Source organism: Miscanthus floridulus, chromosome 8, assembly GCF_019320115.1.
Source record: "Miscanthus floridulus cultivar M001 chromosome 8, ASM1932011v1, whole genome shotgun sequence".
Classification (NCBI taxonomy): Eukaryota; Viridiplantae; Streptophyta; class Magnoliopsida; order Poales; family Poaceae; genus Miscanthus; species Miscanthus floridulus.
Window position 1 is genome coordinate 57,040,643 of NC_089587.1, and position 26,782 is coordinate 57,067,424.

At 41.7% G+C, this 26,782-nt stretch overlaps 4 protein-coding genes across 4 annotated transcripts; 2 read left to right on the forward strand and 2 right to left on the reverse strand.

The window, feature by feature from the left end:
• Positions 1 to 567: 567 nt before the first annotated feature.
• Positions 568 to 6,614, reverse strand: LOC136476442 (DNA topoisomerase 1 beta-like). The gene is made up of 16 exons (XM_066474269.1): positions 6,393 to 6,614; positions 4,515 to 5,813; positions 4,184 to 4,378; positions 4,013 to 4,093; positions 3,619 to 3,678; positions 3,437 to 3,531; positions 3,196 to 3,352; positions 2,984 to 3,109; positions 2,476 to 2,556; positions 2,292 to 2,382; positions 2,071 to 2,204; positions 1,675 to 1,743; positions 1,500 to 1,589; positions 1,303 to 1,406; positions 1,043 to 1,211; positions 568 to 947 (listed from the first exon to the last, which is right to left on the reverse strand). The coding sequence occupies exons 2-16, from the start codon at positions 5,754 to 5,756 to the stop codon at positions 879 to 881; spliced, it is 2,763 nt and encodes a 920-aa protein (XP_066330366.1). The 5' UTR covers positions 5,757 to 5,813; positions 6,393 to 6,614; the 3' UTR covers positions 568 to 878.
• A 3,179-nt stretch (positions 6,615 to 9,793) lies between these two features.
• On the forward strand, positions 9,794 to 14,995 carry LOC136472160 (uncharacterized). The gene is made up of 13 exons (XM_066469885.1): positions 9,794 to 9,914; positions 10,056 to 10,164; positions 10,246 to 10,324; positions 10,433 to 10,508; positions 10,604 to 10,687; positions 10,800 to 10,904; positions 12,356 to 12,436; positions 12,525 to 12,589; positions 13,012 to 13,081; positions 13,156 to 13,233; positions 13,722 to 13,819; positions 13,911 to 14,046; positions 14,563 to 14,995. The coding sequence occupies exons 1-13, from the start codon at positions 9,858 to 9,860 to the stop codon at positions 14,707 to 14,709; spliced, it is 1,185 nt and encodes a 394-aa protein (XP_066325982.1). The 5' UTR covers positions 9,794 to 9,857; the 3' UTR covers positions 14,710 to 14,995.
• A 2,443-nt stretch (positions 14,996 to 17,438) lies between these two features.
• LOC136472161 (monocopper oxidase-like protein SKU5) lies at positions 17,439 to 22,048 on the forward strand. Its single transcript, XM_066469886.1, has 9 exons — positions 17,439 to 17,570; positions 18,327 to 18,436; positions 19,209 to 19,479; positions 19,819 to 19,957; positions 20,267 to 20,633; positions 20,901 to 21,266; positions 21,362 to 21,440; positions 21,559 to 21,758; positions 21,875 to 22,048. The coding sequence occupies exons 1-9, from the start codon at positions 17,439 to 17,441 to the stop codon at positions 21,984 to 21,986; spliced, it is 1,776 nt and encodes a 591-aa protein (XP_066325983.1). The 3' UTR covers positions 21,987 to 22,048.
• A 561-nt stretch (positions 22,049 to 22,609) lies between these two features.
• On the reverse strand, positions 22,610 to 26,328 carry LOC136472162 (uncharacterized). Its single transcript, XM_066469887.1, has 9 exons — positions 25,989 to 26,328; positions 25,841 to 25,894; positions 25,126 to 25,209; positions 24,611 to 24,736; positions 24,043 to 24,110; positions 23,888 to 23,957; positions 23,594 to 23,659; positions 23,439 to 23,516; positions 22,610 to 23,242 (listed from the first exon to the last, which is right to left on the reverse strand). The coding sequence occupies exons 1-9, from the start codon at positions 26,295 to 26,297 to the stop codon at positions 23,192 to 23,194; spliced, it is 906 nt and encodes a 301-aa protein (XP_066325984.1). The 5' UTR covers positions 26,298 to 26,328; the 3' UTR covers positions 22,610 to 23,191.
• Between the last annotated feature and the right edge of the window lie 454 nt (positions 26,329 to 26,782).

Sequence of the window (26,782 nt, forward strand, 5' to 3'; positions counted from 1 at the left end):
AAGAAACCCAAAGCCGGCTCGATCCACTGGAATACCCGATGCGATGACTCAATCACGGGACAGTAGAGGAGGCAGGGCGTGAAGCGCAGTCTGAATCCAAGACCCCGTGTAGCATGACATGATGCTTCCGTTCTGCTTGGGTGGTCTGTGAGGGGTTTCAACTATGTTACCAAAATTCCTTCATTTGTTCTCTATATACGTCTATACCAGCTGTAAGACTTTGGAGGACAAGGCCTACAAGCAAAAGCTGACCAACTTCCGCTACAAGCAGGTGTTCGGGAGGCCGTAAACGATCATAGATTATTTACTGCTGGCTGATTTGATGTGAAAGAAAAACACTATTCCCGACTAGAAATTTACGATCGTTTACGAGCGAGCGAATAGGTTGAGGCAGGGCAGGGCGGGCATGCTAAGCTGGAGACGTAAAGACAACAAGAACACACTTGACATATCATACTCAACTTCGATCAGATTCACACCTCAGCACTTCTCTCAAATTCACAACTGACAAGGCAAGTTCACTTCTCGACCAAACACGATTCCAGTCCCACAATGACCACGGGATCATCACTCAACAAGTCATCTATATTTGAGATTAACTCAGTATGAATTGAATGTCCGACCGTTCTCAAACGAGCTCAGATTCCTCAGCAAAATGCATACAGAACTTAACGCAATCGAACGGTGGCAAGTACACTAAGAAACGAAAACAAAAAAAAAGGGCCTACAGAGAGAATGCCGGGTGCTTCCTTCGTTCCAGGAGCAGGGGGACTTTGAAAAAACCAACACCGAGCTCTTTCCTTTCCTAGCTGCAATTAGTGTCCAAGGACAAGGGCTGGAAACTGGGCCAAACTGACTAGCACATGGCCAATGCTCTCCTAGAATCTGAAGTCCGGGTCGACGTCCATTGCCCATCCAAATTTCGCGATAAGAGATTTGTTGAAAATCTGTCAGCAGAACAACAGGTTCAGTAACTGCAGGCCTTTGCAACAGGGAAACTTGGAGAAAAACAATTGTTTGTCAGAACCAGAAACTAACATACCTTCTCAATAGGGACCTCATGGCGTTTGCACCATGCCACAGTAATTCTAGGATCAAGGTAGTTGATCTTTGATGTTCCAAGTGCAACCGTCTTCAGATCCTCTCTTGTCTTCTTATCCATCTCCATCTTATCTATCTTGCCTTCAACCATTGCGATCTTCTTTTCAATCCTGCAAGTGGGTTTTGTGAGGTTGTCTATACCTTGCTCTTTGTTTTAATAATATATACAAAATACAACAAAATGTGTGATTGAGGTGTTACACTTCAGGAGCCAAGTTCCTCTTTTGCTTCCCCTCTTTATCATATCCTAGAGGCTTCCCTTTCTTTGCTTTGCTCAAGTCTGCTTTCAGCTCCTCCATTTGGGACTGGAGAAGAAAAGGCAAGTGTGTCAGACAGTTCAAGAAATCACAAAGCTATTGGCAGAAACTTGAGCTGATAACTTGCAACAGAAACCAAACCTTCAATTCATCAATCTTTTCATTCAGTTTAATCATCTGGGATTCATGTGATTTTGAGACACTACGCTGATGGTTACAGATTATGGCAACCTGAGTATACGAGAAAGGGCAGCCCAAAGTCAGGACGAATGATGATACAAGTAGTTAGTTTTCCCCCCATAGTAAAAGATAGTACCTCTTTGTTTGCTCGTTGATAGACTGCGATTTTTTCTAGAAGAGTTCCATCTTCTGTTTCTTCATGCAACTGTAATATCGGCACAAGTACATATACACTTAGACCATTCTACCAGGATGGTAGTCACATGAACAAAGCATAATAACATGCTTACATGTTATCAGAAAGTTAAAAATCAGAGGTTCAAAAAAACTGAAGATATGACAAACTGTGTAACATTTACCAACTACTTGTTTGCATTAAGTTGAGCTGTAGGTACAAGTAACATTTATGAACACTAAAATACGGAAGAAAACAATACGTTTACATCAACAGCTCTATGCATCCGTGCAAACCTAAGAAGTTTGAAAGAATGGACAACTGAAACCCAGTAAGACAAGATTCTTTTCAACTTACAATTCCGTCCAATGTGATGGAAGCATTATATGTACGGAACACTTTTGCAGTAAGCCCAGGCATTAGATCCTTCAAATGAGCATTTAGCCTAGTTGTATCAATATTGTCAAAGAGATCTTCTCCCGGCTTCTTTCCTATAAAACCAGAAGTGAATGATTAGGGAAGAGATAGAAGAGATTTAAAACAAAAGGAAAAAAATGAGAATTATGTGTGAGAGATACCAGCACGGAAACCCTCAATTGCCTTGTACACAAGCTCTTCAACCTCTACGGTGTTAAAGTATCTTATTGAATCTTTACCCAGAAAGTCAAACTGCAAAGTTGATTAAAAGTCATATACTCAAAATGCATCAGAATTAACTAGTCATATTGAGTGAATATGGTGAATAATGTTGAAAATCAATACCTGAATCTTATTTGGGGGCATACACGTAACATTATCAACCTTCAGCGTACAGCAACCAACAGTATCAGCTTCATCATCATCCTAAAAATGATTTAAAATATTAACCAAGAATAAGTCATGTTGGCACATATTCCAAAGAAGCTCAAAGCCAAAAAACCAAGTAACGTAAAAAATTTAGGTGATGACTATATGCTATCAGAAACATTTTCTTCAGAAAGTAGCTCAGCATGTAAAATTGTGGTGGCCAGTGTCTCAGCTAACCCTTCCTATAGTGGTCTTGGTGCAAAAGTGTTTTTTTTTTATAATAATTCTAGTGTTGCTGATGCCAATGAGATGTCATATAAAAGCAAGCACACATGTCCAGGCTTGCATAAATAAAAGAACCTATGTGCAAACTCCAAATGTAGGAAATCAAATAGCCACCAGACACATCACGGATAGATAATAACACAAGAATAAACTAGAACATCACTCCTAACCACCGAACACATGTTCCAGTTGGATGTACCTTTTCATTGCCTGCCCTAAGGGCCAGTTTATCTATAAGGTATGTTGCCACAGCAATTTGCCTCCTCGTCACATCTTTGTTTTTGAAATCTTTTGTATAATTCCCACGAATTCTTTGTATGTGACCCTGCCAATGGCACACAAGAAAATTATATGCACGTCAGTACGTGCATACTCAAAACCTCCAATATATACAAACTGAACTTCCCCCACCTTCAACTTTCTGGACTTCTCATACTTTTCTTTGTCACTTTGCCCTTTCAGTGAGCTGCTTGCTGCCAGGAAAACATACTTGAAATCCTTTTGGCTAATTGGATCATTCCAAAAAGCCAGCCATGTAACAGTATTGTCATGTTTGACTTCTTTCCAACTGCAGGACACATGAACAATCAAACACTGCTTGCATGCTATTTGCAAACACAGTTTATACACAACAGATCAGGGAAAATGGTACCTTTCTCCAGGTATCGGGCACTCAGGGACTGGAGCTCCTTTTCCAATATTTATCGTGATATCGCTTGGTCGAATGCGTCGCTTTAGTTTTCCCATCTGAAACAATGTAAAAAAAAGCCTAAAAAGATGGCACTCACTTGACAAAGAAAGGCACGTGTATTTTACAAGACATTAAATCTGTACCTTTGGATGTTCTCCACGTCCCCTGAACAAGCCAGGCGGTTCTACTCTGAAATTTCCAACCTGGAATGGAACAAATAAATAATTTAATCAAGTAGAAATGTTGGCAAAATGATTTTGAAGTAGTAGAGCACAGAAACAGTAGCTTATATGCAAGTGCAACAATGATGTCATACAAACAGTTATTTATTACTGAGCAAACTGTTTATCATACATCATCACACCATTCTTCACATCTGGTGCAAGAATCTTAACATGGCAAAAAAAAAAGTCCCACCTTGTAAAAGCTATTGATCTAGTACAGCAGCAGAAAAGGGACCAAGAGAACTATCTATAGATTAAGGCACACATTATCAGCTCACATATTATAAAACTATGTCAGTGTATAAAAATTTACCTTTTCTTTAACACCATCTACAACAGCCCACATGTACTTCTCCTCTTGTTTCAATTTCTCTTCCTTCAATGCTTTTTTCTCCTGAAAATAACAGCAATTTAATCACAATGAGAGGGCATTCTGCAGAGCAAGTCAAACATGCAGCTTTGTTTCAACAAAAAAAACACTTGCCACTGTTGTCATCTGCTTCTTCTTCTCCTTCTCTCTGAGGTGCCATTCATATATTGGTGTGAAATCACAAAGCTCGAACTTCTTAATAATATGGTTTTTACCAAGAATTTTTCTCCAGTCAGTGAAAAAGTTATCAATGAATGTTGGCTTGCCCGCATAGTCTGTGTCTTTCATAACAGCAAACATTGTTGCAACCTGCAGCACAAAGAATTAACAGGGTAGGAAATTATATGAACTGTTTGGATTTCAGAGCTACTTCATGACTGCGTCATCCTTGTTGCTTACATATAAAAATTTGGAAACAAAGCAACAAAGAACATGAATATATCACCTCCTCTTGTTCTGGTGTCAGATCAACAGGTTGCCCATTGTAAAGCATTTTGACACCATGAGGCTTGTATGGAGGAGGGAAAATAACGCCATTGTGCTCCAAGGTAGTCCATTTCTTTCCTCCACCAGATCCAGGAGGGACCTTCATTGTCTTTGAGAACTGAGAATTTTTCATGTTCTTCTTTAATTTCCCTTTCCCTTTCAGTTTCTTTATGTCCTTCGCCGCAGAAGCAGGACTCTTCTTGCCGATACTCTTTGTAGATAGCTTGCCTTTCGAAGACTCCCCCATTTTCAGCCTTTGTGCAAGAGGTGTGTTGTCATTGTCATCTGTCTTGATTTCTCTTTTAACGATTGCAGAAGCTGAAGCATTTGAAGGCTTTGCCTTCTTAAGAGCTGAACTTGTTTGATTACTATTGTCTAGAGGCCTTTTGCCCAAACTTCGTTGGCCATTTGTATCACTGTTTAACCCTTTGCTGGAAGAAGCTGTTTTTAGGTTTCCACTGCCAGCAACTTTTGAAAATCTGGCAGCCAATGGCTTCTCATCCTCTGAATCTTCAGAGACATTACCTCCACTTTTTGGACCGGCATTATTGGGCAACCTGCTTGCCAATGGTTTATCATCATCTGAATCTTTGTCAGGCTGCTCAACCTTTGGTGCTGCAGTCCTCTGTGGAACAGGCTTACTCGCGCTGTTGGAAGACATTTTGGACGAGTTGAACTTGAGACTCAATGGCTTATCATCGTCATCCGAGTCATCCGCCTTCTGAACCCCGGTATCAACTCTCTTCAACTTCTTCTCCTCAGCCTTTCTCCTCAACCCAATCGGCACCTCATCATCTGAATCGTCAGACCTCTCATCTTTCACAAGAGGTCTTTTCAGTTTACTCTTGTCAATGCTATTATTACCCTTTGAACTATGTTGTGCCGAACTGTTTGGCTGGCCAGACCCCGAAGGCCAATGGTTTGGGCTGGACGACGGTGGCTTCATATGCACTGGTCTCGAAGCCCCGGTCACGCCGTTCTTCTGTGGATTGGGAACCACAGGTTTGGGGCTCCTAACAGTGTTCCCAGCGCCTCCTGACGACCCGTCCTGCTTGGAGGGGGTGGGCCTGGCAGACCCCTCCTGCTTGGAGGGGGTGGGCCTGGCAGTCTTCAGAGAGTTGCTTGTCCTCTTGAACGAAATTGGAGCGTCGTCGTCGTCCTCGAACATAGCAGGGTTGTTGCTAGGGTTGACGACCGCCATCGCCGTCGCGGTGGTGAGCCTGTCACCACCGGATCAGAAGGACCAAGTCAGCCACGCCTGCAAGAGGAGCACAAACACATGTCTGCATAAGCAAATCAACAGATATGGAAGAGCAGCACAGGAAATTCAGATAATCGAGCTGAGCAGCCTATCCCCGAATCGAACCATCTATTCATTGGAGACCCCTACACCACCCCAATCCCCAATCCCAATGTTCCTATGGACTACCGTCTCCTGAATCAGGAGAGACGCTAGCACAATCGACTTGCACCCAGTCAATTCTGGATTACCGTCTCCAGAATCAGGACAGACGGTAGCACAATCGAGTTGCACCCAGCCAATTCTGGATTGGGAAACACCCTTCGCCCAATGGCTAGCGCCAGATTAAGTCGAGCAACACACGGGGGAGCAGCGCAACCACCGCTACCCCGCCTCCAGATCGCCCCCCAATGACGACGCGACCCCACCCCATCGGAAGGGCGGAACCCGCGGCCGATCCAGCGGCCGCGCGCGACCCCGTCGTCGTCGTCGTCGTCCCCACCACCGACCAATCCCCACCCAGACCCCGCGAGCGACCACCCGCGGCGGGGGTCACGAAACCGAACGGAGATGGAGCGAGAGTTCCGAGGGACGCACCGACCGAGGTGGCGCGGCAAGTCAGGTCCGGCCCGGCGCGCGTACGGATCCCCGCGGCGGCAGGTGCGCTCCTTCTCCGGCAAGCGAAGCGGCGGGCCGATGGGCGGGACGGGGACGGGGACGGGGACGGGCTAGGGTTAGGGCGCCCGCTTGCTTATCTATCTCTCCCTCTGTCTCTCTCGCTGCTCGCTCGCTCCCTCGCTCTCGTATTCCTATTTCTATCCCCCGCCTCGGCCTCGCGTCGCGTCCAGCGTCCTCCTCTCTCTCTTCCTTCCTTTCCTTTCTCCCTCCGTTCCCTCGGCTCGGGGTGGGGTTACGGGCTTACGGGCCCACCGGCAGAGAGACCGAAGCGGTGGGAGGATATAGTACTGGTAATGTAGTAGCGTGGGCCCCGCGCGCAGGGACACGGAGGTGGCGTGAGCTGTTTGGCGGACCGGTGCGGCGGTGCCCGGGGCGCCTCGCCCAGCACGGGCCCGCATGTCAGTGGGCTGTTTTGGATTAAGGAAAATGTTATACGGGGTTCGCGTGGGAAGAAGCTAGCTTGTGGACGCGATCCTGGGATTACGTTTCTCCATCACAGGAAAGTACGTTTTCCGGAATCAGAAAGCGCGACCTCCGTGTTGCATTTATCAACTGCTACAGTGGTTTTTAATCCGTGGTCGCTTCATCGGGCACAAGCCTTGCTTGTTTTGGCACCACCGTCTCTTTAGTCTTTACCTTCCATTCATGATCGTTAGTATATGAGAGCCTGTTTGATTAACTGGACTAATTCTTAGTCCAACTAAAATTAAGGTGGCTAAAATTTAGTTCTGTGATGTTTGAATAATTGAATATGGACTATTGAGAGCGACTAACACTTAGTTAGGTAGCCTTAAAATTATTCCACCTTTTTAATCGGCCTATTTTACTAAATTTAGTCCAAATAGGCCCTAAGTAGAAATTCTCATCAAACTATTTAGGTCACATACATCATGTATATTGTACATCTGTTCTTTACTTCGATAAGACAAAGGCGGTTCTAATCGTGTCCTGCTCCATCCATTTCTGATTATACACTTAACTTAATTTTAGTTTTGTCTTGAGGTCAAGGCTTTTTATATATAAATATGTTAACATCTACATTCCCAAAAATACACTATCTACACATATTTCTTAGAAGAATCCAATTAACCTAATGTGATGTGGTGGATGTTGGTAAGTTTTTCTATAGACTCGACCAGAGTTTTTTTTCACTTAGAATAAAGTTAAAGTAAAATATTTGAGACAGAAGCAATATATACTTTAGAGTTTGATGGGCAAGGATGCGCAATATAAACTTATGGTCTTTATAATAATTGTAAATATTCTTATATGTTATAAGAGTTACGAAAAGAATTTGTGTGCATTGGAATGTAATTCTTTTCTTTTAGTGCGACAGGTTGATTAATCATGGTTTTTGCATATTAGACAAACTATCATCACAATAAATAGCCAACGTCTGATATGGCAAAGCTCAAAAATATAATATAACTAGAAGATAGCGTTGCTACGGAGATTGTGAAGAATTTAGAATAAATTTGGGTGGAGATGATGATATATGCGGATAGCTTGCAATTAAAGATTGAAAAATTAGTGGGATCACATAGCTATTAGGGGAAGATTTATGAATAGTTAGTGGTGGATGAAGTGAATAACTTGCATATTGAGATAGACTTATAGTGGGATTAGCTTTATAAGAGATATAGATATAGATGTAGATGTTTGAGAAAAATAGTTTATGTTGCATCCCGAACCAAAGTGAGAAGCTTGTCGCCCTGTCTTGTTTTTTTAATTGGAAACCCAGAAGGTTGTGAACGCAAGTTATTCCTTCCTTCATTGACGAATAATAACTCGTAAAGTAAAAGCAAAGTGAGGAAGGCTTCATCAGTTGGGGCAAAAACGTTGGATATCATAATTCATCTGTACTCTTTCCATTTTTCCAATGTGTATTAGGCTTGTTTTAAGTTAGATATTTTTAACTTGACTATCAATTTTAAAATCTGTTTAGTTTCATAACATGTGAACCATATATTATGAAAAGTACTTGTTACAGTAAATTTTAAAACATATACAGTTTTTTTTTTAAAAAAATGATAGTTAAAGATAGAAATATATTGAAAAAAAACTAATATGACAAGTAAAAAGAACGGAGTAGTCTTCACAACCATATGATAGGTTAGATACTAACTCAATGTAGCTTATGTATTCAACCATATGGTTAGTTCATAGAAGCCCTTTTTTGGGTAACTTTTGGTCCCTTATACACCTCTGTATGCAATTATATTCAAGATAATCTTGTTTCTAAATTTCGAATCAACATGTGCTGAGCAGCTGAGGCCCTTAGAGTGTCCAAGAAATCAAATAAACATAAAAAACACCCTTTGAAAACCTAATCCGTTTCTAGGATTTAAAATATTTCAATCACATGAATTATAAAGTATAATTTGAGGATATGAGGGAATAGAAAACCTTTCGAAATATAAGTATACAACTGCACCTTGGATTGGACTGAGTATAAAGTGTTGTTTACTCACATACGGCTCGGTCGCATATAAAGTCAAATCGTCCCAAAAACGATCATGTATCCCAAAGTAAGAATGGAACAAAAGACACCGATATCCAATCAAGAGCGAGTCATGGATTATCCAAATCCTTTTTAAATATTCCCATGCACTATGCACATGTCACTCTCATCGCACCCCTCGGTTCTATCGAACGAAGCCTAGGCCCATGGATCGACAAAACCCACTGGCTCCAGGTTCAAATTACCAATCTGCCCACTGCATGTATATTAGCCATTGCATTTTTATGAATAAATCTTAAACTTTCTATCCAACAGCGATTGACATGTCTACATGAGTAAACCATCAGCCTGTTCGGTGGGCTGGTTCGTATCGTTACTGGTTCGTGAAGAAATACTGTTGGCTAGTTTGTGTGAGAGAAAAATATTGTTCTAGCTATTATATTTATATGCCTGGAGTATTGCTTAACTACTTATTGTCTCATATTTGTTAGATAATAACCTATGAGAAGCATGTCATGCAAAATTTAATTCTGACTTTTAGTGAAGTGCATGGAAGAGACATATTTTATGAACCATTGCCCTACTTAGAACACATATTTTTCCCCTTATTTATATCTTTATGTAAAATTAGACCGATTCTAGTACGGTTTTTTTTAATGAAATCACTGCATTCCAAACTTTCACGTTCCAGTCTCATTGCATATATAATTCATATCTATCTAAGTTTTGAACGATATCAACACAGTGAAAATTCTATTGGGTTGGAATGTGAGGTTCTTTAACATCTAAAGGGTAAACTGGTCATTGCACAGCAATTAATTAATTCCAGGTACCTCCGGATCCTGGCATCACTAATTCTTCTCTTCTTCCACTCCCAATCTCCTCTTCACTTCCACGGTCCACCGGCTCCGATCCCAACTCCCATGGCGCTCTCCGTATCCACGCCCACCTCCTCCTCCCTCGTCCCGTCCTCCCGTCAGGTACTACACCTTCTCTACCCGTCTACCCTCCTCTGATCCTCTCCAGCAAGCTCCCATTCGCGCAGTTCGGCCGCTCGCCGCCGCCGTCGCCTCCTGGCCATCTTGTTCCCCGGTTTCACCTGTTCCTGGTCGTTGTTTCAGGTGGTCAGGTTGACTTCGCGGTCGGCAAAGCCTGCGACTTCCAGCCTCCGGAGGCTGCCTGTGGCCGCGCGGGCCGCCGCTGGCAACGCACCCACGTCCCCGGTCAGCGGTACTGCTCGTGTCGTGCCCTGCTTCTTCTCCTGACGTGTATAGCCTTCCTGACTCCCGATTTCGCTCTGTTTGGGTGCAGAGGTCGTCACTGAGCTTGACGCGGTGGCCGGCTTCAGCGAGATCGTGCCGGACACCGTCGTGTTCGATGATTTCGAGAGGTAACACTCTTCCTGCCTTGCTTTTCTGTATTGTTGCCCCATTGGATTTGGACATTTGGTGGGTGGGTTGACCGAGGCTGGCACATTGTGCTGTTCGAACAATCGCAGATTCGCACCCACGGCGGCCACTGTTAGCTCGTCGCTGCTGCTTGGGATCGCTGGGCTCCCAGACACCAAGTTCAAGGTGAGAAGCTGTCGCGATTGGAATGTTCAGCCATTCAATTAATCCTGCAGTGCAAGAGTGACACGGTTCGTGTTGGGGCTGTTTGGTTGTTGCAGAGTGCGATAGATACTGCGCTGGCAGATGGTGAGTGCAACGCATTGGAGAAGCCTGAGGACAGGATGTCCTGTTACCTCACCAAGGTCTGCATGTTTCATCTCAGATTTCGACAGTTACCACTGTGATAGTGATATAGCTAGGCAATGTGGGGGCTTCCGTGCATCTGAGGGGCTGATTTGAGAAGAACTTTCGCAGGCTCTGGCAAACGTTGGCGCTGAACTAGCTCATCAAGTCCCTGGACGCGTTTCGACTGAAATAGATGCTCGGTTGGCTTATGACACCCAGGGCATTATCCACAGGGTATGATGTTTTATTTTTCTCTCTTCGTAATGCTTGAATGAAATTTGGTGCATATCCACAATTATTAATAATTGTATGTACTTCTGTTAGCATTATAGTTTCTTAACACAAAACGGTTAAGAAGTTCTTTCTAGCAATGTCTGTATGTCCGCTTTCTTGGCATCTGCAGTACAACCTGCAATGTAACACTCCAATGTACAGAAAAAACAATGGTGATAGCAACACTCTTTTGTTCCAGCATATTCTTTTATGTTACCAATGCTAGTGTTTCATATGCAAATATGCACAAGGATAGTTCGATACTGTCAAGATATAAAGAACACTTATTTGTGGCATAACTCCCAAAGTGGGCTGAATAATTATATGGGCCTTCTGTTAGCATTATAGTGATAACAACCTTATGTTAATTATATGGACCTTCTGTTAGCATTACCAGTTTGTTAGCTCAAAGCGGTTAAGAAGTTCCCTCTGGCAGTGTCTGTATGTCAGCTTTCTTGGCATCTGGCCTAGTTAACAACCTGCAATGTGAGTATGTGACACTCCAATGTAACAAAACATAATAGTGATAACAAGACTCTTTTGTTCCAGCATATTATTTATGTTACCAATGTTAGTGTTTCATATGCAAATATGTACAAGGATAGCTCAGTACTGTCAAGATAAAAAGAACGCTTATTTGTGGCGTAGCTTCCAAATTGGTCCGAATAGATTTAAGATAGTGGGGGAAGTGGGGATATATTAGCAGCATGGTACTAGTATGACCATGCGGATTAGTACTATTACTAAATTATTTAGATATCTGTTGAACACCTCTTAGTTATTAACCTTACTTTGATCAAATTACTGTACCAGCAAATTTGATCAATATTTTTTCATGGAACAAACACTTGTTACTTGTATGTTAGCTTGATGTACAATTTTACAATGCAATATAGAGTTGTGACTTGTTACAGATTAATGAGACTTGAGACCATATTGGGGGAACAATTCTTCTGATACTTAAAATATGTATTTTTAGCTATTGAGTAACCTATGAACACACTTTAGAATCATGTCATTGATCCTCAATTTCTCTGCATCCCTCTCATTGCTGCCATGCTCAGATTATCAGTACCTCTGTGCTATTATTGTAGTGATCAATATTACTGATTTTTATCAGTTCCACACATTTTTTTTTCACGTTCCTATTATCATACAAATCACACTTTAGTCATGGTGTTACAGTTTAACTGAAATCGTGACTTAATGTTTAAAGTAATTGTCCTAAACCTCAGTACGAGGATACAATCATGTTAAGATATATGTTACCTGAGTAATTGCATCCTAAGATTGGTCTTAGTCATGTCCTTGTTGCTGATGCTTGTGACTAAGCATGGTTGGATATCCTTTGAGAAAAACATCTGTGTTTCTTAGTTGCAGTTTCCTTAAAACTGGTATCTTTGTATATTTAGGTGCATGAACTGTTGAATCTATACAACCAGCATGATGTCTCAACTGACCGCTTGCTATTCAAAATTCCTGCTACTTGGCAAGTAAGTATGCAATGCACTACTCTTTAAGTTCTGCCTGCCGGTACCTGCTGTCTCTATAAATCTTCCTTTCCAACTTGTTTACCATTAGGGCATAGAGGCCTCAAGGTTGCTTGAATCTGAAGGAGTTCAAACACATTTAACATTTGTTTACAGGTAATGGCAAACCATTTTATATCATTTGCTCCTGATCCTATTGCTTAACGGCTAGAGCAGGGAACTGTATGGATGTTATTTTCCCACTTTGCAACATTTCTATGTTGCAATATTTTGGTGCTTATTAGTGGTACCCCCTTCTTTAAAGTGCAGCATGAAAACAAGCTAGGGATAATCTTCTTAGATTATCATATTATGCTTTTACATTAGTACATGGAGAGGTATTCTGTTGAGTCTGTCTGGTGGATAGTAGTTATTCACCAGGCTTACTAGTAAGATGAAAAATAACAAGTTTGGCACTAAAGCACCTGCAATAGCGTAGGTTCAATTGCTTAGTCTTGCATTTACTTATTTATGTAAGATGAAAAATAACTTGGAGCTTATAGACATCTTTTGTTTTGTGGTTGACCATTCTTGCCCAGTTTCGCACAAGCAGCGGCGGCAGCACAAGCTGGTGCATCTGTTGTACAGATATTTGTGGGGCGGTTGCGGGTAAATTTATCAAGCCATCTTTTACCATGACTCTGTTCTAAAACACTATGTTGTGCTAACCACAAACTACCCAGGATTGGGCAAGGAATCACTCTGGTGATCCAGAGATAGATGAAGCTCTGAAGAAGGGAGAAGATGCTGGGCTTGCTTTGGTTAGCTTCAGTTCTTTTTTTATCTGTTAGTTATTTATGCATGATTATATCAATATACAAGAAATTTGAAGAATCAAATGTCTGGAAACAGGAGCTTCAAGCCTGCAACTTTACTGACCTACAGTAGCTTTTGTGCTTGCTGCCTGACTACTAAGCTAAAAAACAAAGAAATAGATTGGAACTTCTTGTACTCAGCTGCAGCAAGTAATTTTGAGTTATCTTTGAGTCAATTTTAGCGTTTGTCATTTTTTATCATTCCATCATTTGATTAATATCAGCAGATAATGTGTTGGCATTCTAGTCTCCTTATGGTAGTGCAGTATAAATGAGTAATTAACATGACTAACATAAGTGGATAACTATGGCACTTAGTATTAAGGTAGTCAACAATAAGGGGGTTACTTCTCAGAGATGAGCAACAGTACACTTACAATTTCTGGTACTAAGCTAGAGTTTATAACTTCATATATTTGTGGGTTATAATCCAGGCGAAGAAAGTATATGCCTATATTCACAGAAATGGGTACAAAACAAAGTTGATGGTCGCTGCCATACGGAACAAACAGGACATATTTAGCCTTCTGGGGTAATTTTGTATTGCTTGTTTTTGCTGGATATTGGATACAAATTCACAAGTCATGGTCACTAACATGGGGACTAATGTTTCTTAAATGTAGGATTGATTACATCATTGCACCACTGAAGATATTGCAGTCTCTGGAAGAATCTGTCACTGATCCTGATGTGAAGTACGGTTATGTCCCAAAGTTGACTCCTTCTTTTGGCAAGACGTACAACTTCACTGAAGAGGAGGTTCGTGTACTCATGGATCTTGTTCCAAATTCACATATCTGAAGTCCTGAACCGCTCAATTGGCAAATAACTTAATGATGATCAGTAATCTGCATTGTTTAGATTTTTTTTTTACAAAAAGGGCACCTTTGAGTACTCTACGTAATTGTTCCCAATAGGAACCATTGCAAGTGTGATGCTGTATGTAAATTTATATTGTCTTCACCAGACCTGTGCATTTCCACTAGACCAATGTAGAGAGATATCGTAGCAGAAAGATTTGTAGAAGGACCAGGACATACCTGTAGGATCCTTTTATAGAACTCTCTGCAAGGGAAAACACTGTTTCCAGAATTGATAAATGAGAATGATTCTCTGTTAGCCTTTGATGAAAATATAGAAGTCTCCGGTAAGTGCTAAACATAATGAAGACAAAATAAAGCCAAGAAATGAAAAAACAAACTGATCAGTTCTCTACTTTTTATCTTGTATCTTTATGCTGATTGATTGTTCATTTCTGATAAATGATGTATGCAGCTTGTGAAGTGGGACCAGTTGAGCCTATCAGCTGCGATGGGGCCAGCTGCAGAAGAACTACTTGCTTCAGGACTAGAGGGATATGTGAACCAAGCACGCCGCGTTGAGGAGCTCTTTGGGAAGATCTGGCCACCTCCCAATGTTTAACGACGCCTTGCTGCGCCACAGTTTTCAATTCCAACAGAGAGCAATAACAACCGGCCAGGGTGGTATGGTGTCGACCGACATCTGCCCTCTTGCTTCGAAGAACACTTCTCTTGCTCGCCGCAGTTCTCCAATGTGATTTACCTGGCAGTCTCACGATGCTGTGCAAAAGACGTTCTGCTTCTACTTTTGTATCATACACGAAGCACTCCAATGTTTTCGTTAACTCGCAGTGTGTATTGTGTTTTTTGTGATTCAAATGATATGCTAAACTGATGAGAACCTGTCACCTGATATTCCCTGCAACTGCAAATGCCCTGGTACTGCTACCAAACAGCTTCTTGGTTCAGGTGGCAATGTGCCAGTGTTGTTCCATGAGAATCCTCCATCCAACATCACCTTAGCTGCAGTTACATGCATGATTATCTGTCTGCTATCAAAATCCATTCTATGCTAGTTAGCCAAGTTCATGGTTTTCAGGATACAATTGCCCACCTAACATCAAAACTCTGTTGTGAAGCATCATGCTGAATGTATGATTTTTTTTTCGAAAACTTGGCAGGAGCACTGCCTCTCGATTAAGCAAGAAAAGAAATTTATATGTACAGGAAGGTTCGGAAGACCGAAAAGCCCCACTGGGCACACACACACACACACACACACACACACACACAAAAAAAAAAGACATCCAGCACATTCCCCCCGTGGGGGTTAAACAGAGAATGGCTAAGTCAGGCTTGTTAAGGACCCTACAGCACGTTTTTATTATTACTTGGCCTGTTTTTATTATTGTGTGTGTATAAGTAGGTGATTGGTAGGTGGTATATGCAGATTAGAAGGAGGTGTGAGTGTAACCGATTGTTTGGTCAAAGTTTGTCGAGCAAGGTCGGCCAGGGCAGGCCGGTGGTTCACGCTGATACAGTGGGTGGAGCAACCAATGAACCGGTGGGCGGAGGAGCCACAAATATTTCTCAAATTTGGTCTTTCAGTTATTTCGATTTCGACACCCATCTATCTTTGCTCGTAGCGCGTTTAATTTCCTTGTGGAGTTTGCGATTTTTTTAGCCTTGTAAACGTCCTCTCTTTAAGAGTTGACTAACCACGAGTTAGGACTAATTTAGAAGCAAGAGGAATGCATACCCAGGGATGAAAAACTCTCTATAAATAACTAAATGAGTTATTCAAATAATATTCTTATGGATTTCTTACCCTAGAAAAAGTCATGGATTCTAAGGGGATTTGAGTTTCTAAACTAGCCCTTGGTGTTTTTTTTCCTATGTATATCTATCCATCTATCGATCTATGACTCTATATCTATATCCGTATATATCTATAACTTGTGGCTACTGACACACATGAAAAGCCCTATACATGACTTGGAATATGTTTTGGCACATCATTTAATTCAAACCAGCTATCGTAATGCATTTTTTATTTCATAATATACTTATACCTAGTATATTATCCTTAACAATAAATAAATAAAAAGGCACATTTGAAATTTCCTCTTCATTCATAATTGGCCTTGCAAATCCCTTTCTTCTAAAAGAAAATGAGAATTCCTAGTAGGTAAGGATATTTGTGTAAAGCGTCATGTTGTTTTTTTACTATTGCTACATCGACGTAACCATACATACTGTAACCCACTATATGGAGTGTCAAGGTATCCAATTTATTACCATCTTTGCACATTCATAGCCCCACTGTATATAGTGTTTTATACTGTATGTAATAAGGAGTAGTCTGATTACATATATTGCTATATGATAAAATATACACGCTCTGTTGCTAGTGTGGTTTTCTGATGAGACGGTAACTACCATGATTAATTTTGACCATCAATACTCACTAGGAAAGCCCTAAACATGACTTGAAATATCTTTTTACGCATCATTTAATTCAAACCCACAAACAATATCATGCATTTTTTATTTTGTATTATTACCATTATCCTTAACCATAAATAAAATGCACCTTTGAGATTTCCTGCTCATTCATGTTCGTCTTTGCAAATCCCTCCCTCCGAAAGAAAAATGAGCATTCTTAGGTATAAGGACATTTGTGTAAAAGAACATGTTGTCTTACCATCCTAACTAATTTGTTACTATGCACACACATGACCCTCTCTATAGTTTTTTTTCATGTGATAAGGATTGGTCGGATTGCTGGAGCTGCTCTAAGTTGTCTATGTTCACCATCAAACTATAACGACATAGTACATACAAGACATATTGGCGTTACTACTACACGTACAACAACCGTACGCACATATGTACCTGTCTTATACCATAAACGCACGCTACATATGTAACCGACTTTAACGCGCCTAATCTTGACCGTCAGATACTTCATGGACGGTTCAAACACACCTCTTGCCCTATCTTTTTGCACAATAATTAATTTCAAAACCCAAACCACAACACATCATCATATATCTCTAGCCATAAACAAAGAGATGGCATCTCTGAGAGTTCCTTTTGCTGACATACATTCATGTGTTGGTTTTGTGTCTCTCTACATTTGCTTTTTATCTCTCCTCTGCTCTCCGTCCCTTCTTTTCCACTTTTTTATACCCCCAACAAAAAACCCCACACCACGAGAGAGAGGCCAAAACCCACCTTGGCAAGGCAAAGCAGGGCTCGGCGCAGACGAGAGTACGCTGGACGTACGAGAGGGAGTACGTAGAGCGCGGCGCGCACGCCACACAGCCCAGGAGAAGCGAGAACCATCCCATGGCGATGGCGGCGGCGATGACGGTCGCCGTGGTGCTCGCGGCCGTCGCGGCGGCGGCGGCCGCAGCGCAGGCGGAGGTGCGCTGGGAGGTGGCGTACCTCACCGTGGAGCCCCTCGGCCCCGCGCAGAAGGCGCGTACTTGTCGTCACCACCTATCTGTCTCGACCTCTTCCTGTTCTTGTTCTCAGCTGTCTGAAAGTTCTTGATTTCTACCGGAAAAAAAAAAGTTTTCGATTTGTCCGGAAATTTTTACGTGTTTTTTTTCTTCGCTCTCTATTTTCCTTTTACACCTCATGGCTTCGTAAGATCTTAAAAAAAAAAAAGAATTGCCATATGTTTTTTTAGATGTTTTGATTTTTGGCGACGTTTGTTTGTTCGTTCGATCGACGTGTGCTTGTCTTAAAAACGCATCCTTTATTTTCTCTTCTTCGCATAAGCAGTTTCGCCGAACGATCTTCGTCGTCGTCGCTTCGTTTGCGATTTCGTTGTCTTGTAAAGTTTCGTAACGCTCGGCGCTCGCGCTTCTCATGAACAAATAAATAAATAAATCCGCCGTCGATGTTGCAAGGACTCCTTTATGCTCGTGATATGTGTTCTTCAGACTTTTTGGCGAAATTTTACTTGATTTTGGTGGCGCATGGCCGAAATATTTCTTGCCCTGTGTGTGCCTGCCTAAAGATCTCTCTTTTGTGAACGAACCATTTCAAAGCCCAAAGGTTCATTTTTTTTTCTTGGCAAACAATCAATATGAGATATTGAGATCTTGTACTCTGTTTTTTCAGTCATTTTTTTGTTTCTAATAAAATAGAGAAGTTTCGTCATGTGGGTTGAGGCTTGGGGCTTGAGACGCAAAATTCTAAGAACACGCATTTCTTTTTGTTCATCAGGTGATTGGGATAAACAACCAGTTCCCGGGTCCTCTCTTGAACGTGACGACGAACCAGAACGTGAGGGTGAACGTCCAAAACAACCTTGACGAGCCCCTCCTCATCACCTGGTACTTACTACTGCTGATGATGCCTCTCTGATCACTTCATTTTGATGCAGCAGATCTCTGATGACTTCATGTGAAGCAAACCTATTTTCTTGGATTTTTTTTAATATTTCACACATGCATTTTCATTTTATACCAAATTTTTAAAAAATCTTGACGAGTCAAATTGTGTCAGTAGCCATATGTAAGGTTTCCATCTTTGATGGGTTTGTGATGAAATTCTCGGTGGATCTTGAGCTGCACTTCCATTTCTGCGCTTCCTCTTTGCCTTCCTATATTAAGCATATGACGTGCCATATTATGCGTTGTGCATTTGAGACATTTATGGGCTTAATTGATCATGGCATATTGACATATATGGGCAGGCATATCATGTTCTTTCCAGCAGATTGGTTCAGGTGCATGCATCTGTGCGTGATTCTCGGCATCATTGCATTTACATCCTGATAGTTCGTACCAAAATGTTATTTGCTTTATTAGTGACTGAAGATGCAACGGTTTCTGTTATTTTTTTAGATATAATCTGTGTTCTTGATTGAATTACATCTGTACCGTAGCAAATAAAATCTGCATAACATTTTTTACCAAATAACTTTGCAGATGTTAGACCATCCTTGGAAAATGTTTGAAATGCTTAATACCTGAGGGTTGCTTCTGCAAATTCCATCTTTTTTTCAAAAACTGAACTAGCATTGGCGCCAATTTTCTTCTCATCCTGTGGCAAGTGGCAGCTGAACTGGTTTGCTCACTTGTCTCTTTTCCATGGGAATGGCAGGGACGGGATCCAGATGAGGATGAACTCGTGGCAGGACGGCGTCATGGGCACCAACTGCCCCATACCTCCGGGATGGAACTGGACCTACGAGTTCCAGCTCAAGGACCAGATCGGCAGTTTCTTCTACTTCCCGTCGCTCGGCCTCCAGCGTGCCGCCGGCGGGTTTGGCCCCATCACTGTCAACAACCGCGCCACCGTGCCTCTCCCCTTCGACCAGCCTCATGGTGATATCACCCTGTTCATCGGGGATTGGTACACCAAAAGCCATGTTGTAAGAATCGCACTTTGTTTTTGTGTCTGTCAATGCAATCTAGATGGTCTATCTATTTGTTTCAGAGGTAGTCAGGGAAAATATTGCACTTTCAATGATCTCTTGAATTTCCCAGCATATTTTTGTACATAGAACATAAGCTTAGATTTTCTTTCCCAGCAGGATATTAGACCAAATATTAGTGTTCATCTGAGAATCTAATTTCATTTTTAAGTTTACAGAATAAGAATGGCAGTACAGGGTTTCACTGAAAATGGAGTTGTTGCACAGTATTTAGCATGGTACTTGAAAAAGCTTTTGCATATTCTTCTTGTAATTTGAGTATTCTATCACACGCAGGAACTGAGGAACATGCTAGATGATAATCAGGAACTAGGGGTACCAGATGCCATTCTTATCAATGGAAAGGCACCTTACAGATATGACAGTGCACTGGTTCCGGATGGCCTTCAGTATGAAACTGTTGGAGTTGAGCCAGGTTATATATGGCTTTGATCAAACTTTTACTTGCAAATTTGCAGCTCTATGTGCAATTTTTATAAACTACAATCATACACCCATGCTGAATGCTCGAAGTTATGTTTGTATGTTAGTTATATTTCAAACTTCTGTTACTTTGGTAGCACAAAAGGTTGGATTTTATCAGTCACTGATGTGAAGTGGAAATCAAATGAGTGGAAGTAGGAATGCAGCTTATCAGTCAATCTCTATCTGCATTACTATAATACAACACCACCATGTTTATCATGAGTCGTGTGAAGTCTGATGCTCTGAATATTTGTGACAGGCAAAACATATCGCTTCCGTGTCCACAATGTTGGCATCTCGACTAGCCTCAACCTCAGGATCCAGAATCACAACATGCGTCTGGTAGAGACTGAAGGAACCTACACCAATCAGCAGAACTACACCAACCTGGACATCCATGTGGGACAGTCCTACTCTTTCTTGGTGACCATGGATCAGAATGCAAGCACCGACTACTACATTGTGGCGAGTCCGAGGTTTGCAAGCAATCCTCGATGGCATGAAGTAGCTGGTGTAGCCATCCTTCAGTATTCAAACTCCAAGGGCAGGGCTTCTGGCAGCCTCCCTGATGCTCCAAATGATCACTATGACAAGTACTACTCCATGAACCAGGCAAGGTCCATCAGGTATTGTGTTCACAAGAGTACAATATTGCTATGTTCTTGCCATGGAAATTCACTTCTGATCTTGTGTTACTGTGGACTCTGATCTTCATTTAGCTTAACGGATTCTTCTCCTGTATTTGAAGTTGTCATTTGTGTTACTGTATTTGATATAATGATATTCATATGTTCTACATCAAGAGCCATTGGTATTGTTGTTTCATTCTACTGTATTTGATATAATGGTATTCATATGTTCTCCATCAAGAGTCATTAGTATTGTTGTTTCAGAATGAACACAAGCGCTGGTGCTGCCCGTCCAAACCCACAGGGATCATTCCACTATGGATCGATCAACATCACTCAGACCTTTGTTCTCAAGAACGAGCAACCCTTGAGCATCAATGGAAAGCGTCAGAGGACTATCAACAGGGTGTCATACTCTCCTCCAGAGACTCCACTGAGGCTTGCTGACCTCCACAGCCTGACTGGAGTCTACGCAACTGACTTCCCTGCAATGCCCAGCAATGCGCCAGCGAGGATAGCTTCATCTGCGCTGAACGCATCCTACAAGGGTTTCCTAGAGATCGTTTTCCAGAACAATGACACTGATGTTCAGACCTACCATCTTGATGGCTACTCATTCTTTGTTGTTGGGTACGTGCTGAACCATCACAATCTTCAGTTTTAACCAATGTTTCATATCTGCTTGTGAACATCTGAAAAGAACACCACCTTCCGGTGAATTTCAGGATGAATTATGGCGAGTGGACACCAGACAGGAGGAATGAATACAACAAGTGGGATGCCATCTCTCGCTGCACCACTCAGGTAAGCAACCTTTCCAAGACACATCTGATAATGTGCCAAAAGTTCTGTACCTCACATTAGCTGTGCCATTGGTAATTCTGAAGAACACAAATTTCTCAATATTTGCAATGACAAACAGGTCTTCCCCGGGGGCTGGACTGCGGTCCTAGTCTCGCTTGACAATGTTGGTATATGGAATCTGCGTGCCGAAAAGCTGGATAACTGGTACAGAGGGCAGGAGGTCTATGTGAAGGTTGCTGATCCACTGGGCTACAACGTCACTGAAATGGTCATCCCGGATAATGCCCTGTACTGTGGTCTACTGAAGGAGAGGCAAAAGTATGTCTCAGCTGAATGTCTCTTCTCACCCGATGCAGTGTTACATTTTACAGATGCAGTGTTACATTTTACTGTTCTTGACCTGCAACTCACATTCTGCTCCAAAAAACCTGCAGGCCACAAGTTCATGAGTCAAACAGCAAGTCGTCGGCGCAAGGCGATGCTGGATGGAGCAACAGACTCCTCACAACCATGATACTGGTCGTTGCAGCTGTGATCTTCAGTTGATTTTATTTTTCAAAGTTTTTGCTAGATTTTTGCCTAGAAGAAATAGAACATTGAAACATCTACCTTACAAGTTCAGCATAGGGTAGTTTGTGGAGATAGGATCTGGCGGTGACTCTCAAGCTGGTTGATAGTGTAGGACAACTTGAAATGATGTTTGTGGAAAAGGCAAGATGCTTGATACTGAAGTGAGAACTTAACAAAACCCAGTGCGTGTTGTGATTTGTATCGCTGCAGTTTGTCCTGAGGTTAACAGTTTCATGACTCGTTGCTTAACTGGCATTTTCACATTATGTGATGAAGGCATAGTCACCTGGCATTATTGCTAATCTGAACTTAATTTTGACACGAACCACTTGCATCCAGGTAAACTCCATCAAGACTAACAGATTGCAGCAAACGTACAAATCGCAAAACAATATCAATAAATTTGTACTGCTGCAGTATTCTTATTGCACGCGAAACATTGTGCCTTCATTAGTTTGTTTACACAAAGGACATAAATAAGTGAACCCATGCAATTGTAGATTGCTCGTGATTCAAATACCAGTAACAAAAAAATTTAATCTTCTATGAACCATGCTTAATACCTGTGGAGAAAAGAGTAAACCACACTAGGTCCAGGATTTGGAAGATTTGTTTGAGCAATTACAACCAGCCATTCAGTTCACAGATTATCAAGAATTTAGCAAGATTTTACAATCACTAGACTAAACATGAAAATTCATGTGTCCATTACATTCATGAGCATTCCAAAACAAGCTTAAGAAATAACAACGATCGAAATTCCGTGGATTGGTACACATCACACTGCTACAGTAAAAGTACATCATTGAGTTGTCCTCGAGAGGATAGGTGCATATCAAAACATTGGTCTATCAACAAAACACCATAGCAACATGCTGGTTTTGTACTTGAGGAGTTCTATCTGCAGGACATGCTCACCTCAGCGTTCTATGCAGCAAAACGTCAATTCAGGAAAAATAGCCAAGCTGGTGTTACTGTCCAGTCCAGCAATCGATATCTAATGGACATTGCAGCACCTGTTTCTACCATTGTGCTTAGTAGAGCCCAGGCCACTAGCTGCGTCTGTAGATATTGTCAATGTCAAGAGGTTCATTGTCTATAATCCTTTTTACTTGATTAACCCATATCAGTTTGATCTTTCAAGGCTTAATTTTTCGACATCTAAATAAAACGTTGTGAAGTCAAGTATCTACTAGCTTCCGGCAAATTGTCATCCCATCTCCAATAGGCACCTGCAATTGTCCCAGATAAAATAATGCCATTGTCAGTAAATGTAGCATGCTGATGTTGCAGTACTGCTACAAATCACAATATTCTGAAGGACAAAAAATTGTGCACGCTTTTCAAAGATCCTACGAAAGTTTGCACGTAATAAACACATGCAATGCACCAAATAACAAAATATAACAAGGAGAGGGAAAGGGATACCATGCTGATATCGACACGCTTGTTCTCCAAAACTTTCTTATTGAAGTTCCTTATACTGATTGTCTTTGGGTCATCAACCTGAAAAAGACATATGAGCTAAATATGATGTGTACCATATAACATAACGTGTAAATCTAAAAGACATTATAACTGACCAGTGGATCAGCAACCCTTCCATACCAAAGAACATTGTCCATTACAATTAAACCACCAACTCTTACCTACAGAAGAAAACAGAACTGTCAACACATAAAGCACCCTAAGTCCATAAATGCTATTATTTTATATAAATGAATTATAAACCAATATGAGATAACAAAGGTTCTCAAAAATGATTTCTTCAAACATTATAAGTGGCATGAAGAGTTAAAAAGGGGAAAACATTATGGGGAAGGTACAAAAAGCAGCATGTGTTTTACATATATCCAATTGATGATGTTAGGTCTTACTAGCTTTAGTAGAAGCTCAAAATATTCCTCATACATTCTCTTGTCAGCATCAACAAATGCAAAGTCATAGCTGGAAAATATGGAGAAGTAAAGGTTAGATAGAAATTTAAGAGGCTACTTAGTTGATGATGGATTATAACAAACCATCAGCATACCTGGAAGCTTCACCACAATCAAGTAGTGATCTTAGAGAATCCACAGCTAACGCATGTCTCACATCAATCTATGATTTTTTTTATGCATTGATCAGCACAGAAATTTTAGAGCGCAAAAGCATAAATGGATTCTACCATATAACAGTAATTATTACAGTTGTAGGGCAGTTCCAGACAGTGTTTTCAGCTTTAAATGCATAGAGATGGTCATGAAAGAAAATTACTGCTTAATATCATCAAGATTAGATTTCCAATGAAACAGATACAATATGCAGTTTACCGATTTTTTTTCCTAATTTCATTCACTACAGTGCAGAACTCAGTAGTCAATACAACGTAAAACAAATATAAGGACAATGAAACATATATCACAAATAAATAAATGAGCACCAAAAATAGTTTGCTTGGAAGAATTTTCAAATTTGCACAAAAAAAAAGGTTATTGGACTACTTTAAGCATCTTTAATTTGTTATGCAATTTTTTTTTTCTCAAGCGGGCTTAAAAACCATACACATTTGATTTAACTTTCTATCCCAGGCATAAGAGGTGAATAGTAATATGAATTACCTTCTGTGCAACACCAGCACGTTGGTAGTACTTCTTGGCAACTTCTAGGCATGTTTCATCCCTCTCACAAGCAACCAAGTGACCAGATTCAGGGAGGGCTAGTGCAACAGCTAATGATGAATACCCCTATACAAAGATGAAAGCATCATTAAGACACAGACAATGGGATTTGCAATATTTTGGAATTTCTGTATACATTTTTACCCATAATGTCACAAAGAACATTTTTATACCCACTCATATATGCTTACTGACACAAACACCATATTTCTTATGGTAGTTATCACAATTCTATGGAAAGCTTTATATGTGCAAGTATATACATTTCCTCAACATTTGAAGGAAGGTGTGCACCCTAGACTGCCAAAGCTTAGCTGATGTAGGCCCTAACATTGCTAGTTTGCTATAACACACTCAAATTCCACAAAGAAAAAGTGGATTGCTATTGTTTTGTTTTTCTGACTGGGTGTGGATGGTAGGAAAATCCAAAATGGTAAAGTAATCAGTTAACATACAGTAAACACACCAACTTCAATGCAACGCCGCGCCCCAAGAATTTGCACAAGCATTGCCAACAGCTGAGCCTGAGCGGGAGAAACCTACAAAGACAAAGGCACCAGATTAGACAGACAATGAGCACTTTTCTGTAGCTTGCTTGTTGAGAAATATACACAAATTTGAAGTGTATTGTAGCTATGGAAACCGTCATAATATTTTCAGGGAAAAGACTGCAAAAGGCAAATTATATTTGATATGCTACAAGGAGACCAAGGCGATTCAAGGGAATAACAAGAAACTGCAACTGCAACTATGCCCAACATTAAGCTCAGCAAAACAGGATTATCTGTATTTTGCCCTGTAACCTCCAATAATATACTTGAAAACAAAACAATACAGTAGAGTTCATTGCATGCATATGCAGAATGTAACGTGGAAGCATCAGTGTGATAAGACAACCAAATGCCAGCCTTATTATATGGCACTTAGGAGAACTAATTGAGAATGGCCAACGATGTTGAAGAACTGCAAATGCAATACCAGCTTTGCATCAGAGATGCATCATGGATTGGTGTTCCCAGTTTTGCGCTTGAACGGACTACTGTGATGTTCTTGCAGAACCATAAGCACACTGCACTTCATCTATGCAACTAACGCGATGGGAACAGGTAAAAAAAAATGGACACAACAGTTCATGGATGCCAATATGCCATGCTATGCATTGCCACGCACCTGCATCTGGCTCCCTCTCATAGCCGCGGTCTCCTCGCGAAGGTCCCGGAGAATCTGGAAAAAATCGAGGACGGGGCACTCACAGTCAGAACCAAAATCAGTGGCAAATTGGCTCGGAACAAGAACGGGTAGATAGAGAGTGGCGAACGGGGTGCTCGCGGACGTTGGCGAGGAGGTAGTCGTAGAGCGGCGGCGTCATCCCGAGCTGCTTCCGCCCGCGCCGCGCCTCCTCCACCGCCGTCGTCGCCGCCGCAGCGGAGGAGTGGTGGGAGGAGCACAGGCGGCGTACGAGGCATGCCGGCGCGCTGCGGCGGCGCAGAGTGGAGGAGATGGCAGCTGCGGCGCCCGGGGACAGGACCAGAGCTCGGAGGGTGCGGGAAGGCGCGGCGACCGCCGGCGAAGGAAGAGGGAGAAGAAGGGCGGAAGCGGCTGCGGCCGCGGCGAGGCGAGGCGACATGTTTCGCGGCCCACACGCCAGTGACTGCACGACCGCGCTATTGGTTTCTTTCGGATAAATAACGCGAAGCAAGGTTTGCTCCCCAGCCAGAAGGGCCCACGTGGCAGTGATATCAGTTGCTCGCCTCGCCTATTCCTGGCGCCGCCGTTCACATTGGAAACGGGACCCACCCAGTTGGCTCGTTCCTCGTCAGGCTCTCACCGGTCATCGCCGGTGACGGCGAGCTTCCACGGCGCCTCCTTCTACATTATTGCTTATTCCAGCGTTTTTGCATGGTCTAAGGTAAACTAGATGAATTTTATGTTGCTATATGGTACGTATATGCATCCGAATTTCTTAGAGCAACTCCAACAGCTTAGCTAAAATTAGTAGCTAAATTTTATTGTTCAGCCATTTTGTAAAATAGAAAACTTCTCAAAAAAGAAGAGCTCCACAACAACCTTGTTATTTTACAAAGTCAGGCAGCGAGTGCCCGTGGTTAGCTA

Coding starts and splice junctions, on each gene's coding strand:
- LOC136472162 (XM_066469887.1), bottom strand. CDS start 26,297: ATGTCGCCTCGCCTCGCCGCGGCCGCAGCCGCTTCCGCCCTTCTTCTC. Junction 23,660..23,887: donor TTGAGCTTCTACTAAAGCTA/GTAAGACCTAAC, acceptor TTTCTTCTGTAG/GTAAGAGTTGGTGGTTTAAT. Junction 23,517..23,593: donor GAAGGGTTGCTGATCCACTG/GTCAGTTATAAT, acceptor TGTCTTTTTCAG/GTTGATGACCCAAAGACAAT.
- LOC136476442 (XM_066474269.1), bottom strand. CDS start 5,756: ATGGCGGTCGTCAACCCTAGCAACAACCCTGCTATGTTCGAGGACGAC. Junction 3,679..4,012: donor TAGATGGTGTTAAAGAAAAG/GTAAATTTTTAT, acceptor GTTCCATTCCAG/GTTGGAAATTTCAGAGTAGA. Junction 948..1,042: donor ATGAGGTCCCTATTGAGAAG/GTATGTTAGTTT, acceptor TTCTGCTGACAG/ATTTTCAACAAATCTCTTAT.
- LOC136472160 (XM_066469885.1), top strand. CDS start 9,858: ATGGCGCTCTCCGTATCCACGCCCACCTCCTCCTCCCTCGTCCCGTCC. Junction 9,915..10,055: donor TCGTCCCGTCCTCCCGTCAG/GTACTACACCTT, acceptor TCGTTGTTTCAG/GTGGTCAGGTTGACTTCGCG. Junction 12,590..13,011: donor CATTTAACATTTGTTTACAG/GTAATGGCAAAC, acceptor ATTCTTGCCCAG/TTTCGCACAAGCAGCGGCGG.
- LOC136472161 (XM_066469886.1), top strand. CDS start 17,439: ATGGCGATGGCGGCGGCGATGACGGTCGCCGTGGTGCTCGCGGCCGTC. Junction 19,480..19,818: donor GGTACACCAAAAGCCATGTT/GTAAGAATCGCA, acceptor TATCACACGCAG/GAACTGAGGAACATGCTAGA. Junction 21,759..21,874: donor CTACTGAAGGAGAGGCAAAA/GTATGTCTCAGC, acceptor AAAAACCTGCAG/GCCACAAGTTCATGAGTCAA.